General features: G+C 45.5%; 2 protein-coding genes across 8 annotated transcripts; one reads left to right on the forward strand and one right to left on the reverse strand.

The window, feature by feature from the left end:
- The first annotated feature begins 1,506 nt into the window (after nucleotides 1–1,506).
- On the forward strand, nucleotides 1,507–4,594 carry LOC119137696. The gene is made up of 6 exons (XM_037277220.1): nucleotides 1,507–1,533; nucleotides 1,709–1,914; nucleotides 1,984–2,154; nucleotides 2,240–2,392; nucleotides 2,532–2,598; nucleotides 2,890–4,594. Exons 2-6 carry the CDS (start codon nucleotides 1,756–1,758, stop codon nucleotides 4,461–4,463), a joined length of 2,124 nt encoding a protein of 707 aa, XP_037133115.1. The 5' UTR covers nucleotides 1,507–1,533; nucleotides 1,709–1,755; the 3' UTR covers nucleotides 4,464–4,594.
- Nucleotides 4,595–8,521: 3,927 nt separating this feature from the next.
- On the reverse strand, nucleotides 8,522–17,970 carry LOC119137695 (serine/threonine-protein kinase tousled-like 1-B). Of its 7 annotated transcripts, none has more exons than XM_037277215.1 (23): nucleotides 17,513–17,970; nucleotides 16,722–16,724; nucleotides 16,181–16,302; nucleotides 15,951–16,019; nucleotides 15,401–15,439; nucleotides 15,222–15,297; nucleotides 15,092–15,135; nucleotides 14,918–15,001; nucleotides 14,771–14,845; nucleotides 14,469–14,561; nucleotides 14,003–14,113; nucleotides 13,654–13,790; nucleotides 13,375–13,566; nucleotides 13,176–13,242; nucleotides 12,954–13,051; nucleotides 12,777–12,858; nucleotides 12,610–12,701; nucleotides 12,445–12,534; nucleotides 11,714–11,883; nucleotides 11,425–11,560; nucleotides 11,245–11,356; nucleotides 9,898–10,005; nucleotides 8,522–9,805 (listed from the first exon to the last, which is right to left on the reverse strand). In XM_037277215.1, exons 1-23 carry the CDS (start codon nucleotides 17,637–17,639, stop codon nucleotides 9,656–9,658), a joined length of 2,277 nt encoding a protein of 758 aa, XP_037133110.1. In that variant the 5' UTR covers nucleotides 17,640–17,970; the 3' UTR covers nucleotides 8,522–9,655. The 7 variants fall into 7 exon arrangements, with proteins under 7 accessions (XP_037133110.1, XP_037133108.1, XP_037133114.1 ...); XM_037277213.1 differs by having other exon boundaries at nucleotides 14,918–15,007; nucleotides 17,513–17,968; XM_037277219.1 differs by lacking the exon at nucleotides 16,722–16,724 and adding an exon at nucleotides 16,384–16,418 and having other exon boundaries at nucleotides 14,918–15,007; nucleotides 16,181–16,303; nucleotides 17,510–17,608.
- Nucleotides 17,971–18,453: the final 483 nt, after the last annotated feature.

Raw genomic sequence — 18,453 nt, forward strand, 5'->3', positions numbered from 1 at the left:
GCGCTCAGAAGGCGATGCATGGATACAGTTGACATGTGACATAAAATCAGGTTGGTATCAAACCGATTATTAATGTCATTAAATATCGTAATGGTGTGAAGAACAGAAGCTGCTATAAAAAAAAATCATTCCTTTACAAAAAAAATAGGCTTATGTTTGCTTGGCAGTGTCAAAGTACAGTCAAACCTCGGTTTTCGAACGTCCCGGTTCTCGAACAAATTGGAATTCGAACTAAAAAATTGAGATTTTTTTGCTTCGGTTGTCGAACAAATTTCGGAGGTGTAACCTCGCGAGATGAGCCGAGAGGACCCGAGAAAACCCGACCGCGCGGCCCGGATGCCGACTGACTCCGTTGTTATTGTATTTTCGTTACTTTGAGGATTGTATTAACCCCTAATCATGCCTCCAAAGAAAGCAAGTGGGAACAGTAAAGCCATCCGAAAACACAAAGACGCTCTTAAAGCAATGCGACAGTGAGCGCCCGGCGCGCTGCGGTTGCGCGATCGGACCAAATTAAGCTTCCTGCGCACTGAGGTCCACTTACATTTTGGAAAGTACATCAGGCCTTTAAAAATATTTTCTAAATTTCAGCGACGGCTCTGTCACAATAATGCGACCAGCGCGGTGCAGTTGCGCGGTCGGAGGCGCGCTACGGTTGCGCGTTCGGCGGTGCGCTGCAGTTGCGCGATCGGACAAAAATGCGCAAATGAAAAAATGCTTAAAAAATGCGGGTTTTTTTCAAGTCTCGGAACGGATTAAATTTTTTTCCATTATTTGTAGTGGGACAAATAGATTCGGAATTCGACCAATTCGCTTCTCGAACCGCCTTCTGGAACGGATTGTGGTCGAAAACCAAGGTTTGACTGTATAACAACAAGGTTGTGATCTTTGTATTGGCACGATGTGTTTATTGAGGTGCAACAATTACTAATAGAATATTAAATGGATCGATTTTTATTTTCATTCATTTATTTAATTATTTTTTTCCTAATTTGTTTATTTTTTGGGCGGCTCGGTGGCGCACTGGCTAGCACGTCCGCCTCACAGTACGGAGGGTGCGGGTTCGGTTCCACCTCCGGCCCTCCCTGTGTGGAGTTTGCATGTTCTCCCCGTGTCCGCGTGGGTTTTCTCCGGGCCCTCCGGTTTCCTCCCACATCCCCAAAAACATGCTTGGTAGGCTGATTGAGCGCTCCAAATTGCCCCTAGGTGTGAGTGCGTGTGCGGATGGTTGTTCGTCTCTGTGTGCCCTGCGATTGGCTGGCAACCGGTTCAGGGTGTCCCCCGCCTACTGCCCGATGACAGCTGGGATAGGCTCCGGCAAGCCCGCGACCCCCGTGGGGATACAGCGGTACAGAAAATGGATGGATGTTTATTTTTTGTTTTATTTAATTTTTTTACTTAGGTTAGGTAGCTTGAAGGAAGAACAAGAGCAATGATAAGGATAAGGATGAAAAAAAAACATTAGCCTTTTATATGTATCAACGCAAAAATCCAGTACACATCAAACCTGGTCACACCTTGAGACAAATGCCGGTAAATCCCTAAAAGTGAACACGCTCATACAGAAAAACAATCTAGTGTATGCGTTCTAGCACAGTGAGGAATGGACAAATAAATTGAGAAAGCATCTCGAAAGGCTTTGTGAGAATCCGAAGTGGTCTTGCTGTGGCTGGTGATTTAACATGGACTTGTCCCTCCTCTGCCACAGGGAGCAATGATGTTCCTTCCGACGATGCTGTCATCCTGCAGCTGCAGATGTCCAAGGACCAAGAGAAGCTCGTTGAAGCCTTAAAGGGTCAGCAAGAAGAGGTCAAAGTGATGCATCAGCTCCTCGGCGAGCAACAGGGGGAGCTGCTCCACCAGCAGAGAGACATACTGGCGCAACAAAGGAAAATGCAGTACTACATCGAGCAAGTGAGATGTTCATGGAGGCACATCTGAATGACATTAGTTCTCCTGGCTTGATTTGTTTCTGTGTTCAAGGTCAAGGCGCAGTACAGCATGCTATTGGACACCGTCAAGCAAATGTCCATGCAGAACCTGCAGGAGGAGCTGGACAGCCACAGGGAAATTTTGAGTGAGCCAAGCGGGCCACGTCGAGTTCAACAGGCTCTCTCTTTGCATAAGGTGGACATGGAAGCCAGTGTCATGGAGGTACTGAAGATTCATTCAAATAAACTGCAATCTTCTCGTACTGAAGTCTGCACAGTATGGCTTAGTTTGGACCAATGCCCACCAGGTGGGCCATTCCCTTGTGACCTGTGGGAGATGTGACCCTGAGGAATACTGTGACTTCAGGAGCGGTCATCCACGTTGTGAAAAATGTACCGTTTGTCCAGCCGGCTTCTTCCTGGTTGCCCAGTGTTCAGTCCACACCGACAGAATCTGTCAGGTTAGATTGAAGCAGTCGTCATTTTGTCTGTTTAGAAACTGTTCAGTGGGTCAGAACAGAAAGAAAATAATGTGCAAAAAAAAATAATCATCATGGGTTCATTTGGGTTCAACAGCTAAGTGTACAATTGTGGTTGCAGGACAGAGATGAATGCCTTGAACTTGCTGACCTTTGTGCGGATGAACATAAATGTGTCAACACACCAGGTAAGGCTGACTAATGACAGGCACAAAGTTCAATGCAAGAACTGGATAGAAGTACTGCTAGGGCAACTAAATTGATGGTGTAGGAAGTAGGAATTCCACAATACATATCTTTTTACTTTTTTTTTTAACAGAAAAAGATGTCAAGAGAGAGGTACTTTAATTCCCAGTTGAGATAGTTTTGCAATAAATAATTGTACAATATATATGAAACCGTGTAAAGCAAAAATTGTATTAGTTTTATAAAAGGAAGATATCCTGATTTATCTAATTTGCTAAATGTCTTATTCCCAGGTGGATTTAGATGTCAGGGAATGACAGAGCGAGATGCCAAAGCCGGCATGTGTGGCCACGACTATTTCTACAACTTGGAGATGGATGAGTGTCGGGCCTGCGCCGAGTGCGAAGGACAACCAGTGAGATCACCATGTACATTTAGAACAGACACTGTCTGCTCTGGACCTTCTGTCGGTGACAGTGTCCTCTCCCTGTCCTGGACCGGAGATGCGAGTCTCCCTGACACCAAAGGCCACAGGGTGAACCTCACCTCGCCAGGTGTGCAACTTGTCATCCAGGCGGGGCAGCATTCAAGCCTGGCATCGGCCGAGGACGGACGGCTGGTGATGAAGAAGCACGGGCTGATATGGCTGGAGCAGAGTCTCTCTGTGAATCACGGCTGCCGTAGTTTTCTTCAGGTGTCTTTGCGTGTGAACACCAGCGATGGTTCTCAAAGTCAATACCTCAGCGGCATCAGAATCGAGCAACAGGAAGTGAGGTCTTTCCAGGGTGTCAGCATCAGCTCGGTAGCGGAGGTCGCACCGGGTCACATGATCTCCACTTCTCTTTGGAGTGCTAACCGCAATTGCAACCAGAGCAATGAAGGTTTGCGGCTTTATGACCGCTCAGCTTCTTCTCTAAGCCTCATGTGGCTGTCCCACGACACCGGTGCTGTCGCCATGACGGCGGACGCCACGCTGTCGGCTCACTACAACACAAACCATCGTCCCGTCTTTCGTATCAGCACTACTTCGGACCCCTACGTGGTGGTTCTGACTCATGACGGGCGTGGGATACGTTTTGCGGAAAGCGGTACTGTCCGCTTTGTCTTTCAGCAGGCGTTGTACTCAATGGGACAGGCATGTGTGAGCGAGGGTTTCCAAATGTTGGCATACCTTAGTCGGAACGGTACAGTTGTGGAGCTTTGCCGGACCTTCAAATCCGGGGTTAACTATCGCGACACATCCATATCTCTCTCTGGAGCGACTGAAGTTGGCTCTGGAGACACACTGGCCTTTGAGATTCTGTCTCCTGCTCAGTGCAATGTCCGCTTCTTTAGTGACGATACAGGCATTAGTGGCCTCAGCTTGGTTTGGGTTCCTGCTGCGATCTCTGCCTCTATCTATGCCTCCGTAGCTCAAAGCGGCCTTCGCTCGGGTGCCGTCCGAAACAAGCCTCTGTTCTTCCATCAGACTAGTTCGCAGGTGTTCCAAATGGGACTGTCAGGGGAGGAGTCCGCTAAACCCAGCCAAGATTTTGTCTTCAGGGAGGGCGGTACTGCCAGTGTCGCTCTGGACCTGAAACTGATTCACTCTTGCAGCCTGCTCAAGGTGACTCTACTCAGACTAAATGACCTGTTGAGGCCTGGAGCAGGCTTGGAGGCAAAGGGTGCACGACCCATCCCCCTGGCCCAACAGGTAGGAGGACAAATGCCTGATGGTAGTCAGTGGGCCAGTTTAAGCCTGAGGGCATCCTTCCAGGTATATAATGGCACAACCGTGTTCTTCACACTGGACTGTGTACGAGGACGAGTCAACCAGGTCAGCCACCATGCAGAAAGTGGAGTGTCAGTCCTCTGGGTGGCAGCATAACACTAGATCTTGCTCCTTATTTCACCACATGAATTCTATTTCAGTGGACTGTAATATATATATATAATTTTGTTTTACCTGTTAAAACAATATGAGATACCATATGATGAATGTCTTTTGTTGCTTTTAGTCTGAGGTATGTTTCTTATTTTACTTCACTGGTTCTTCTATATCAAACAAATTATTTTAGGTGTATTTACCGGACATGTTTCGGCGGGTTCTTCCGCCTTCACTCTGATGAAGGCGGAAGAACCCGCCGAAACATGTCAGGTAAATACACCTAAAATAATTTGTTTGATATAGAAGAACCAGTGAAGTAATTGAAAAGGAAAAACAAGATGAACTTAGTACAACTATGTTTCTTATTTTGTTTAAGCCATCTATATCATTTGTTATCCATCTACCAATACCCTGCTTCAGAATCTTGTCGCTTCTAATTTAACATGTAGTGTTACTTAGCAAACGCTACAGAAAATCATGCTGTACCATTGTGTAATAAAAGCACAAAGTCAAAGTCTGCTTTATTGTCAATTTCTTCACATGCCAAGACACACAAAGAGATCGAAATTGATTAAATTCCCACTATCCCACGGTGACAAGACATAGTACACAATACACATACAAGTAAACAACACAAAAAATGAAAACAAGAAGGCACAAACAATGAATAAATAAGAGTGATGAATAAATAATAAACAAATAACAATAAATAAGAGGAGCAAAAATGGAGCAAGTGTGCATACAGCAGTCAGAATATAGCGCAAAAGTACAGGACGCTACGCAGAAGAGGGGAGAGAGTTCAGGATCCTAACAGCCTGGAGTATGAAGCTGTTGGTGAGTCTGGTGGTGCGGGAGCGCAGGCTCCTGTACCTCGTCCCAGAGGGCAGAAGAGCAAACAAAGAGTGAGCGGGGTGACACACATCATTCACAATCGTGGTCGCCTTGCGGGTGAGATGGGAGGTGTAAATGTCTTTCAGGGAGGGGAGTGAAGCACCAATAATCTTACCAGCCGTGTTCACTATGCGCTGCAGGGCCTTCATGTTGTATTCAGTGCAGCTACCACCCCAAACAGCGATACAACTGGAGAGGACGCTCTCAATGGTGCCACGGTAGAATGTAGTCATGAAGGCCGGAGGAGCACTTGCTCGCCTGGGTTTCCGCAGGAAGTACAGGCGGCGCTGAGCTTTCTTCGCCAGTGATGCGGTGTTGGTGGACCAGGAGAGATCCTCACTGATGTGCACCCCCAGGAACGGTGGACATGTGGTCTTTTATTTAAGTAATATAGCCAGAGAACCTTTCTATCATTTCCTACTGTCAGCCCTGTGGAAAAAAGTAGTTGTGAACATGTGTTTCATGTTAGTCACCATTTTATAATGTGAATATCTGCTGCATGCCTTGTTTGATGGCTGTGTTCTGCTTCTTAAACAGATTCATGTGTTCCACAAAGGTCCCGATAACGTGTAAATGTCTTCAGGAGACAACATATTGTAATACATTATGTTAAGATGCGAGTATCATTTATCACAATGAAAAAGTATTACATTTATATTTAATAGTGATGGAAATAAAATGTAGATCTGCTTTACCTTTACCTGTTTTCCACTATTCTTGTCAGAACATTCCAGGTGGTTCCGATTAGACAGAAAAGCAAAGAGCTCATTTTTCATCAGATGAAATGACAAAAATGATATTTATCAACCCCCACTGGCTCTCTGACAAACTTTCTCATCCCCCCGGTGCTAAATTACTTAGACATCATGTCAAGAGTTCCCAGGCTCATGAAAACCACTTGTTGAGCATTTGATGTACTTGTTAAAGAACCTCAGCCATCGTGGCTCAGCACTGCAAGGGCCCTTTTATTGTTCTATCCTAAAATCTCAATACAACATATGGAATCCACATTTGATGAAATGTTATCTGGTTGTAAAATGCACTGTATCTCATATCGTGCACTTCCTGAAAATAAATAATGTACAGTAGCGCAATCCATTTCAACAATGTTGCGATACTGCCATCTATAGGGTGCACAGACCACAGAAAACTTTTAATATTTTAGTTGTTTTTATTTCCTTCATCTGTATCAGACTTTCCACAGTGACGTGCGGTGAGGTTCATGCGTGGTGAGGCACTAACTCCTTAAGAGTCAGATCTATAAATATATAAACCCAAAAGGGTACTTTAATTGGCCACCGGTTATTTCTTATATCATCAGCATTCCACGCACGCACGCACACGTGGTCTCACCTTTATTTGTGGATGAAGTCCATGCGCCCATTCTTCGCCACGAAAAGTTCCGTTACTTTGTTGTAAAAGTCCTCCTTATTTTTATTTAGTTTAGGCACCTTTTCTTTAATTTTGGCCTGATACCATCACAGCAGCTCCGTCAAATGTTTGAGCTACTAACCTTTCCTCCAACACTCATAAGACATAGGTAGCTCGTCTGAAAATATTCTGAAATTCCCACCGGCTTCCGTAGTGGAGAGGCCGAATTTTCGCCATTCTGATCGGACCGGAGAACCGGCGCGGCTCGGACGGAACGTGCGGCAGTATCATCACTCATGTCATCAAATCCTCATAACACCTCCTTCACTTCACAGTCGACTTCACTTTTAGCTACATATCGCAAAATAACAGATTTGTGCTTAGTTTGTGACGTCCGTTGTCTCGTTTATCTCTACAGCAGGGGTGGGCAATTCCGGTCCTCGAGGGCCGGTGTCCTGCATGTTTTCTATGTCACCCTGTTGCAACACACCTGATTCAAATGGTCAGATTATTAGCAAGGTCTGCAGAAGCTGGATAACAATCCTGATCATTTGAATCAGGTGTGTTCCAGCAGGGAGACCTATAAAACATGCAGGACACCGGCTCTCGAGGACCGGAATTGCCCACCCTGCTCTACAGCAACAAATGAGGCAGCATTATAATCACCCGTTGGCCCTTTATTGCAGCAGAGTACAATCTGCCTCAACCTACGGAAGAGGATTGGGGCCAGTGAAGAAAAAAAATAAAAGGGGGTTACAGAATTCTGACTTTAAGGTCAGAATTCTCACTTTAAACTAATCCTCTTCCGTATCAACCTGAGCCTAAACTGCGGTTTAATTTCCCATCAGCTGGGATAGGCTGATGGGATGCCTGCGAACTAAAGCGGTCAAGCGGTACAGATGATGGAAGGATGAATGTAATAGTTTAGTGAATTTCACGTACATTGAGTGAGCTAATGAATTTATGATTTCCTGTATTTGTACAGTGAGTGACGTTGCAGGAGCCCACAGAGAAAAGACAGCTGGAATGTAGACATTGAAGGCAATCTTTATTGCATGGCCAAGCATTGACCCCTTTCTGCTAATATGGTCCGGCATGTTGCTTACTAACGGCTGTGCTTGACGTCCGTCTACACACGACACATATCATCAAACAAGGTATGCACATCATGCTTCAAAATGAACGAGAGATGCATGTTTTCTTCCTCTCAACTCCCAAGAGGCAGACATTACCGGGGGGGGGGTGGGGGTTCACTAATTGAATGAATTACTTTCAATCAGTCATACTTTTTTTTTTTTAAATAAGACTTTCTTTCAGGCCTAAGCTTTGATTAGTCATGGTTGAAAATTTAAAACATCACACAATTAAAGTTAACACAATACGGGTTGAACATACTAATCAAAAGTTGTTAGCCCGCCGCAATGACCGTTAAGAGCTTGAAGTCCTATTAACTCGCCCATCACGTGTTTTCAACACGTACGCTTTACTAAAAAGCAACAGGTGATGGGACTACTCAAACTATTAGTTTCAAGTATGTGGAAATACAAAATAGGCAAGTCTATCCTCAAACGTAACAAAAATAGAGATAACTTACTGTTGATGAAATGAGAACAAGCAGTGGTCAGATGCCGGACTTTTTTTTTTTTTACCGTAAAAATAAACAGTAACTTTTACCCAGCTTGAATGTAACATGCCCCCCAAAAATCTACTCTAGCATTTTTCTCAATATTTTATTTTGCACCTGCAGAAATATGCCAGGACTTACTCATCCAATCACAAATTAAACACACCTTTACTTTTTTTTTTTTTGATAGCACTGTAGTTAGTGAGTAGAAACCCTGCAGTTGTGTTCTGTGACATGTTGCTAAGACTTCTACAATACGACTGTTTGCAAGGCTGCCAAGGTGTTTGAATGTGTTTGGTTGAGTAAGTCGACATCACTTGGCCATACTGACAACGGAAAATTATTTGACGTCTTCCGTTCTCGCAATGGCCGTTTTCTAGACTATCATCACCTGTATGTTAACTACAAGAAAATCTGGTTATTCAATCGCGATAGTGCTATGCCAGTTACTTTGATGTGTCCTCTCCTGCTCCTAACATGTCCGCTGGAAGCTAAACAATAATACACATGACCAAAAATGGGGAAAACGGTTCAAGTTTGTACTTAATAGAGGCCAAAGCCATTCACGCATTACTAACTAAAAGCAACAGTTGTAGCAGCAAAGAGTTGAGCTTCCTGAAGGAAAACGATGTGAGACGATGGGAAGCCTCCGTGTGTACTTGCGAGTGGGGCCGGCAGCGCGAGTTCTCAGTTCGCTCCAGCTAAGCCCAGGCTGGTGCGTGATTTTTCTGAGACAACAATGGATTTTGACATTTCTGTTCTAATCTGCGCATTGCTGCAAACCTGTGGCACCAGAGGAACACAATCTGGATAGGAAGTGCAAATGAACACCAGATTTGTTTTGTTTTTGTTATCTGGATTAACAAGCCCCCCCCCCCCCTCCCGACAATTACATGGATCATCCTTTATGTCAACGAATAGATGAACTTCTCCAAGTCATTGTCCTTGGCAGCAGTAGTCTTTCTGATGAAGTTACCCTCAACCCCATGTTGAGCGTCGTGGATAAACAGGGCATCTACAAGCTGTTCAAAAGTCTCATAAGGGGTTATTAAATATAGCCTGTGAAAGCCCCATCTGGATTTTCTTCCGCCGTTTGACTTGATTCTCCTCTTTCATAGTTAAAGCCAGTGCACAACAGCCCATTGTGTCCTTATCTTGCTATGATTTCCCTTTAATTAGGCTCTTTTGTTAATTGATCCATTCGGGAAGATCTCTGGTTAAAGAACAGATATCCACAAACGATGATCTATTGCCTTCAATTCTGTCCTAGAAGTGGCCAGATGATGCCATCGATCCCGAGAGCCAATCAGTAGGTGGCGAGCGAAGAGGCGGCGGGCTGCAGCGAGCCGGAGGAGTTGGAGCGTCTCATGTGAGGAAGAAGGTAGGAATCGGAGCACAGCTGGTGCACGTCGAACCTGTCCTCTTTGCGGTAGGCCAGACAGCGGCGGATAAACGCCTGCCGAGTCAAAATTGAACACATTTATAATATTCATATTTTTCTGATTCAGCTCTTTCATTGGACTGCAGTGGCCAGTGAGTGTCTCGTACCTTGGCCTCTGTGCTGGCCTGTGGTTTAGCAGGGAACTGGACCTCAGTGGCTTTGAGGATTGTGTTTTCCTGGAGGATGTCCTGCTGAGATTGGTTGTGACCAAATGGCTGGTAAAAGAAAATCAAAATATTCTATATAGATATATCAGGTCTCAAAAACATCCATCCATCCATTTTCTGAACCGCTTAGTCCCCACGGGGGTCGCGGGTGTGCTGGAGCCTATCCCAGCCGTCATCGGGCAGTAGGCGGGGAACACCCTGAACCGGTTGCCAGCCAATCGCAGGGCACACAGAAACAAACAACCATTTGCACTCACACCTAGGGACAATTTGGACTCTTCAATCGGCCTACCAAGCATGTTTCTGGGATGTGGGAGGAAACCGGAGTGCCCGGAGAAAACCCACGCGGGCCCGGGGAGAACATGCAAACTCCACACAGGGAGGGCCGGAGGTGGAATCGAACCCGCACCCTCCTAACTGTGAGGCGGACGTGCTACCCAGTGCACCACCGAGCCACCGTCTCAAGAACATCCATCCTTCCATTTTCTGAACCGCTTAGTCCCTACGGGGGTCGCGGGAGTGCTGGAGCCTATCCCAGCCGTCATCGGGCAGTAGGCGGGGGACACCCTGAACCGGTTGCCAGCCAATCGCAGGGCACACAGAGACAAACAACCATTTGCACTCGCACTCACACCTAGGGACAATTTGGACTCTTCAATCGGCCTACCAAGCATGTTTCTGGGATGTGGGAGGAAACCGGAGTGCCCGGAGAAAACCCACGCGGGCCCGGGGAGAACATGCAAACTCCACACAGGGAGGGCCGGAGGTGGAATCGAACCCGCACCCTCCTAACTGTGAGGCGGACGTGCTACCCAGTGCACCACCGAGCCACCGTCTCAAGAACATCCATCCTTCCATTTTCTGAACCGCTTAGTCCCTACGGGGGTCGCGGGAGTGCTGGAGCCTATCCCAGCCGTCATCGGGCAGTAGGCGGGGGACACCCTGAACCGGTTGCCAGCCAATCGCAGGGCACACAGAGACAAACAACCATTTGCACTCGCACTCACACCTAGGGACAATTTGGACTCTTCAATCGGCCTACCAAGCATGTTTCTGGGATGTGGGAGGAAACCGGAGTGCCCGGAGAAAACCCACGCGGGCCCGGGGAGAACATGCAAACTCCACACAGGGAGGGCCGGAGGTGGAATCGAACCCGCACCCTTCTAACTGTGAGGCGGACGTGCTACCTAGTGCACCACCGAGCCACCGTCTCAAGAACATTCATTGCTAATTAACCCCAGTTGTCATTGTTTTATATACAGAGATGGCTGTCCATTTAAACTTTACCTTGCGCCCATAGAGGCACTGGAAGAAGATGACTCCCACAGACCATACATCCACCTTGTTGGAAATTTTGGGTGGCTCCTTCCCCACCACAAAACATTCCGGAGGGAGGTACCTGGACAAACATTATTATCACGATTGGACCGACCTTGATGCAATAGAAGCAGAGTTTGTGAGTTGTACCAGTAGGTGCCCGCTCCCTGAGATGTGAGGTCCATCCCGTCCACGCCGTAATTATCGTCATCCATAATCTTTGACAGACCAAAGTCTGTGATTTTGATTTCACCACAAGCAGTTCCATCCACTAATAATATGTTACCTGCAAACAATGTAGTTGGAATGAAAAACTAATTCACAGTATATTTACAGTACATAGGTATTATATAGGTATTATGAACTGTTTGAAATGGTGAACAAAAGGTTATCAGTCTCCTTTAAGTCATCTTACTCCCATTTTTCAAAGTAAACTCACCAGGTTTAAGGTCGTAGTGAATGATGGGAGGTTTAATCTCATTAAGATAGCGCAGAGCGCTGACAATCTGCATGACAATGGAGCGAGCCTCCTTCTCTGACATCAGTTTGTTTTGCTTCAGGTAGAAGTCCAAGTCGTTGCCTTCGCAGAACTCCAGGACTGTACAGAACCTGATGGCAAGAGAACAGAGGAAAAGACAAAACTATCTGTCAAAAAGAACGCAAGCAATAAGTCGTATACAGAAATCAGTACGAGGGACTCTTGGCATTGAGATTTGACATTGTACTTACAGATACGAGTCAGACCTTTCTGTGAATATTGTCACTATTCACTCATTCCAAAAGAGATAACACGCATGTATGTAATGTTTTCTCTGATGAGGAGTACCACTGTGTGTCCTCAACCTTGAGGCAAAACACCCAAACATCTCATGTTGTTGTCCTAATAATGGCTTCTTACCAGACCTGATTGACTGATATTTTGCATTTTATGCACATTTTGTGATTGGCCGTGATGTTATTAATTCAATGACATCATTCATCATCTCTGTGGAACAAAACATTACAGGTGCAGTGTTTCCCACATTACATTTAAACAAATGAATTTGAACAACTACTGAAAGATAGTCAAGGTGTCACTGTTCATATTTATTTACAAATAGTAATAAAATCCTTGAACAACCTCAAGGTGGGGTGAAGTCAGTTGCCAAACAGCTGAGAAAAATGACTCACGTGTCAGTATCCAGGGAGAAATAGTCATATAGTTTGACTATTCTGGGATGGTCCAGCTGTTTGTGTATCCGGTACTCTCTGCATGCATGCCTGGAGGGGCAAAAATGACAGAGCATTTTGTTTTGTATTCAAGTGTGCGTATGGTTGCATTCAGAAGTAGCCTACTTGTGGTAGTTCTCTTTTTTCTCCTCCCTCCAGTTCTTGTTGAGCTGGTGGATTTTAACAGCTGCGTAGCGCTGCTCAAACAAGTCAAAAGCCTGTCGGGCAACAAGGAAAACACGCATTTGTATGGCAATATGTATGCTTAGCAAAGAGACACATTAAGACTTCACCTTGTAGACTTCACTGAAGCCGCCCCTGCCCAGCAAGTGCAGCAACAGGTACCTTTCGTTCAGAGTGGGATGGTCTTTAAACCTGCATGCGTGAGGCAGACTCTGTAAGCCAACTACGTTATCATTTCAAATTTCTTTCGACAGCCTTCAGCACCGACTGGAGGAGTTTGGACTTACGCTGAGCTGTCTTCATTGTTTATCCTTTTCAGCTCTCTGATATGGAGGTTCCTTACACGCTCCAACCGCTCAAGCTCCGCTTGTATCTCAGCCTCCTCCTGCAAAGAACACATAACTTCTAACCAATACGGCCTTTGTTGGGTCCCTAATTAGTGAAATTTAGCAAGACATTTGGGTCCTGGGGAAAAGGGGGAACACTGCATGATGTGCTTTGCTACTGGCCTTCTTCAGATGTCCAAGGCGGAGCTTGAATATTTCTTCCTGCTCATGGTACTCAGCAAGGGTCAATCTGGAAAACAAAAATAATAATATATAAGAGAGAGCGAGAGCGAGAGAGAGACAGAGAGAGAGACAGAGAGAGAGACAGAGAGAGAGAGAGAGAATGTAGACGAGGGTCAATGTTGCTTCCCGCTTAACTTACAGCTGGGGCAGGGATGGCTTGAGGAAAGGGTCTGAATCATTGCCGTTGACCACCTTGGTTTTTCTCTGCTTGGGTTCGGAGGCTGAGGCCACAGAGAGGGAGGGAGAGGCGGGGTTGGGAGGCTTCCTCTTGGCGAGCAGCTTTCGCTGTCGCTCTATATCCTCTCTCTGCTGGTTGATACCTTCTTGTTGCCTGCAGCACAGCCATGCATTTGTTTTGTTTTGTGTTTGTCAATGCAGATAAATGATCATCTTTATGCAAGTGTCGACAGGGTCTCACTTGATCAGGTTTTGGAATGCATATCCGTCAGTCCACTGCTCCGTGTAGGACGCTCCGTGTCTCACAGTGGTGAAATGGCCGAGACGTAGGCGGTCCTGCATGCTCTTCTCACGGCATGACTGCTTCTCCTGGGTGCTCTGTCCAAAAAGAAATGGAAATAAAAATGGTGAGCTTGACAGCACCTATATCATATTTTGGTGCATAGGTGTGGTCACCCATGAGGAAGATGATCTACTTCCACACGAGATTTCATTACCCGCGAACCTGAGATGAAGAGTCACCTGCTCTACCGACTGAGCTAGCCGGGCTAGCAGAGGCTGTGGCTGTGAACGCATGCAAAGAAATTTACCTTCTCGATGAGAAGTTTCTTGCTCATAGTGATGCACTTGTTGAGCCTTTCCTTGTATTTCTCAAGGAGTTTTTGCTGTTCATCGATCTGCCTCCGCAGGTCACAGTTAGCCTGTGTGGGAATAAGAGGATGGTGACAAGTTTGACAAAGTTTCTGCATGTTTGATTATACAGACATAAAACACTGTCAAAGTGTTGAGAAAACCAATCCTTTAGAAAGTGAAAAAGAAAAGATGAAATTGAACAGCTTCTTCCTCTCGTCTAGGAAGACCTTGTAAAATCTTCTCGTGCTGGGATAGGAAATTCTCCAACTCATTCTCGCAAAGTACCTAGAACAGTCTAAATTGTCTTGGCACGCTAAAGAATGCGGGGTTCCAACCACTATTAAAAGAACTGTGTAAAAAAAAAAAGAAAAAAAAATCCATATTATGTATATTGGTAACTGTGGGTGTTGATATTCCACCCACCCTGAGAAGATCATCTATTCGTCCCTCTTTTTTCTCCAGGTCCAGACTCTTGTTGCTCTCAAGAGCTGCAAGTTTCAGTCCTGTTAACTCCGTCTAGAATGGACAGAAAAAAAAAGGACAATATTGATGATCTCTTCTCTTTCCGTATTTGGCACATTTTTCCGTTGTGGACAATAAATGAAACTGACTGACTAGCTACCAATTTGGTTGAATGACTACCTAGTTCAAATATTATGCAATATATTATGCACTAGAAAGTAATGTGCGTGTGTGTCTTGTGAGATGACAATGCTTCAGAATACCTGGACAAATTTACAGGATCTGCTATTGTGTTCCCCAAAACACAAACTGGTGGGGGAGGAGCTGTTCTGGCGGATCTGCAAAGACAAGCACGGTTGTTATTAAACTGTGTAAATGACATATAGCCTCGGCTTTTGTATACGACTTACAATTGAGCCAGGCGCCGAGTGTGAGCTCTGTGGAGAACGGCGAGCCGATGGCAGGCCTCGAACAGGACTGGAGCCATTTCCACCCTGGAACTTTGCAGGAATAGGGGAAATAATGAATTGCGATTGAAACTCTAGATCATCTTTTAGAGTGACGAAAGCTAAAGCAAGCCTCACGTCAAAGTAGTCGCTTATCTTGGGTGCACGAGTAGAAGACTTCCCTAGATGATGAATTGGAAAAAAAGACGATCACAAATATAAAAAGGCTTAGAAAAAAAAGTCCTGTGACTTGCGCATGTTTCCTAACCTTGACTGCTCTCTGAATAGGTGTCAGCTTTCCTTTTCCTCCCTCTGGATGATTCAGAGTGCTTCTTCTCTGGGGTCTGTAAGTCGACACGGAACAGGGGAGAGAAAACGCTTAGGTCCCCTGAGTTTTACCTAACAAAGCTCCTGTGGTGGCTTTCAACAGGAAAAGAGAGTACATACTGAGTAGGCAGGGGAGCTCCCTCTTTTCATATCAGAATTCTACATGGAGAAGAGAGGAAAATGTGCAGGTAGTGGGAGAGACAGAGAAACAAGTGGGTCGAAGACAAAAATAACCGAGACCGTGTAGTTCCCTATAATCAGCCCCACAGATTTTTTTTTTTTTTTTTTACTTCTGTGGCTAATCATCTCAGGTAAGACTTAGTACCTTTTTTTTACTTTATGGGTCCATTTGTTTGTTAGTTTATGTTGAACTACTGTCTGAAGACGCACATTGATGACCAACAAAGGGGAGGTGGAAAAAGTATTGACCTTCAGATGTGCATATACTACATTACAATCTGTAATTATTCGTAATGTACAGCACAGTGCATGTGGAAGGGCAGAAGCTGCGCAACCAAATTTCTTTTGGATTTGATTAAAACTGCAAATGTGGATGCAATTGAAAAATATAACCGCTGTCAAATAAAATGTCTCTTCCTCGTACGTCGGGACCAGTGCTATCTGAAATCTAAACGGTACTCGAAACATAGTGACAATGCATGTAAGCTACCTCAGACTCCTTGTCGCTGGACGAGCCAAGACTTCCGTAACTGTGGTTGGACGACTCGTTAGCCAGACCCTGCACACAAGCACAAAGATCCATTCAGAAAAAGAAGCGGACATGTGACCACGTGGCGGGTAAACAACAGCAAAACAAAGATCATCCTCAATATGGCTGATATATATGTCTGCCCTTGTGTCTACTGTGTGATGCAGAAAAACAAAACTTTCTGTGGTTACCTTGGCACCTCCACTCATGCTCCCAGTGCTGCCTACTGTGTTGCCACTGACAGCTCCCGTGAACCTGGCCTCTAGAAGCTCCTGTCTCCGGGGGTCCAAGCTATGCAGCTCCTCCATTGGGCCTAGGTGCAAGCAAGGGCAATAGTAATGTCACATGTGTCAAAACAAAACGACAACGCACGACTTATAGAAGGCTCTAAAGGAGAGAAAGTGGGCTAAACGGAATGGGGCGACAATACGCCTGCAAAATGAAGGATGAAATAAAGACAAGACTAAAGGTAGCTAATTAAAAGATGCACTGTCATGCAATGATGACCAATGACATTGGGATGTGACACTGATCTTTTAAAAGAAGACAGTAGATGCCATAAACAGCAAGAGGAAGAGGCTAATTTCAACCAAATAGAATGAACCTGTCACATAGGCTGCACAACCACGACAGTATGTAAACAGCCTTCCTTGATCTGTGACATTTCTCTTTCCAGGGAGGGAATCTAAGGGTTTTTATTGCACCTAACTGCCTATTGGTGCTGCAGGCTGCAAGCTTCTTTACTGGATACTATCTGCCTGTCATCATTACATAGCTTTTGGCACAGGGGCATGCTCTAAAAGGAATAATGGACATTATGAAACCCTCAAGCAACGAACCACCAGGCATACATGGCCTGTGCGAGGTTATTTGAGGACAAAGGACGGTGGATGGGGTACTTCAGATCACACATATTTGCAGTATATACATTAAATCCAAATATTTAAGCGTTTACCGATAATGCAATTTAAACGACTGTTAATTCCAAAGCTCACAACTAGATTAAAAAAAAAAAAAGGAATGTTATATTTGAAATATTGAGAAAATGGGACCGACAAATCCATTACGCCACTCTAAAACTACACAGTTCATGCCACTGACAGACATGTCGAAGATTAAAATTCAGTCATTTGACAAATGTCCTACCTATACGGTTGTTGCAGCGCACACGCCAAGTAGTTTCGATATAAATGCATCTGGCCAACTAACGTCGACAACTATGCCAGGAATGACAATAAATATGACAATGAAGACGCTCGAAAGTCAAACACAAAAGGCCAAATGCAAGATAGCGCTGCCTTTGTGCAGACATGATAGCTCGAAGCTACTTCGACTAGCCGTCAACACAAGTGACAGCTGACGTTTGGCTTCCAATACGCGGAACATCAGTGAACTTGACATCCATTTTCACTTCAACAAATGTTAGCGTGACATTGCTCGAATAACACACGTTGCCTCACTCCCGAAAGCACATATTTGGCGGAGAAAGACACCCGTCCAAGCACTTGTCGAGTTTCGTGTACCTTCTTTGAGCTTTGTGGTCGCCGTTATATGTTGTTGAGAAATCGTTGGGGAGGAGGAGAGCTGCGACCAAGATGGCGTCGCCTCCAAACTTCCACCACCACTTCCACTGTTACTTTGGACACTCATCAAGCCACTTTTCCGCCGAGAGGAGCCAGCCCGCACACTGTGGGTCGAAGAAACGCCGAGCTGACTTCCATTGGTTCACACCTGCTTCTATTCCTCTCCAAATAATGCCCGGTGTTGGCTTGCGTGTGTTTGCTACACGTCTTCAACGTTGCAGTCGTAGAGGAGCGGCTTCCTCGGAGGCTCGATGGAGCGGATCCAGCGTAATAACCTTTGCATGATGACCGACAGACTGCACCGCGCGCCTGGCTGTCAGCATCCACTTCTCGAACGGGGCTTTGATACCAGTGGGCGGCTATCGCGAGGCCAGCGCTCACCTAGCAGCGAGATGAGATAGAACGAGAACGGGGGGGGCGTGACACTAGTGAGACTGATCTGGGATCGTTTCTTTCCGCTTGACACCAACCGTATGTTCGCCGGAAGGTGCCGCTCCACATTGACTCGAGAACAGCCTCTCGCTTTGGTGAAAACAAATAGCCCCCCCTCTAAAAAAATGGCTGAAACTTCTGGAGGAATTAAAGGTGAAACTGGCGCGCGCACGAGACAGCAAACAGATACTGTATTGTGCAGTACGGTACACGAGGGCGCGCGCAAAGAAATCAGACACACAGACAAAAAGATAGATAGATAGATAGATAGATAGATAGATAGATAGATAGATAGATAGATAGATAGATAGATAGATAGATAGATAGATAGATAGATAGATAGATAGATAGATAGATAGATAGATAGATGGAGGAAGAATTAAGTGCAAAACCCGAGATGAAAATATTTATTTTGTCCAGCACTACAAAGGCATGGTGCAGCAAGCGGT

The sequence above is a fragment of the Syngnathus acus genome, chromosome 17 (assembly GCF_901709675.1).
Source record: "Syngnathus acus chromosome 17, fSynAcu1.2, whole genome shotgun sequence".
NCBI classification, from domain to species: domain Eukaryota; kingdom Metazoa; phylum Chordata; class Actinopteri; order Syngnathiformes; family Syngnathidae; genus Syngnathus; species Syngnathus acus.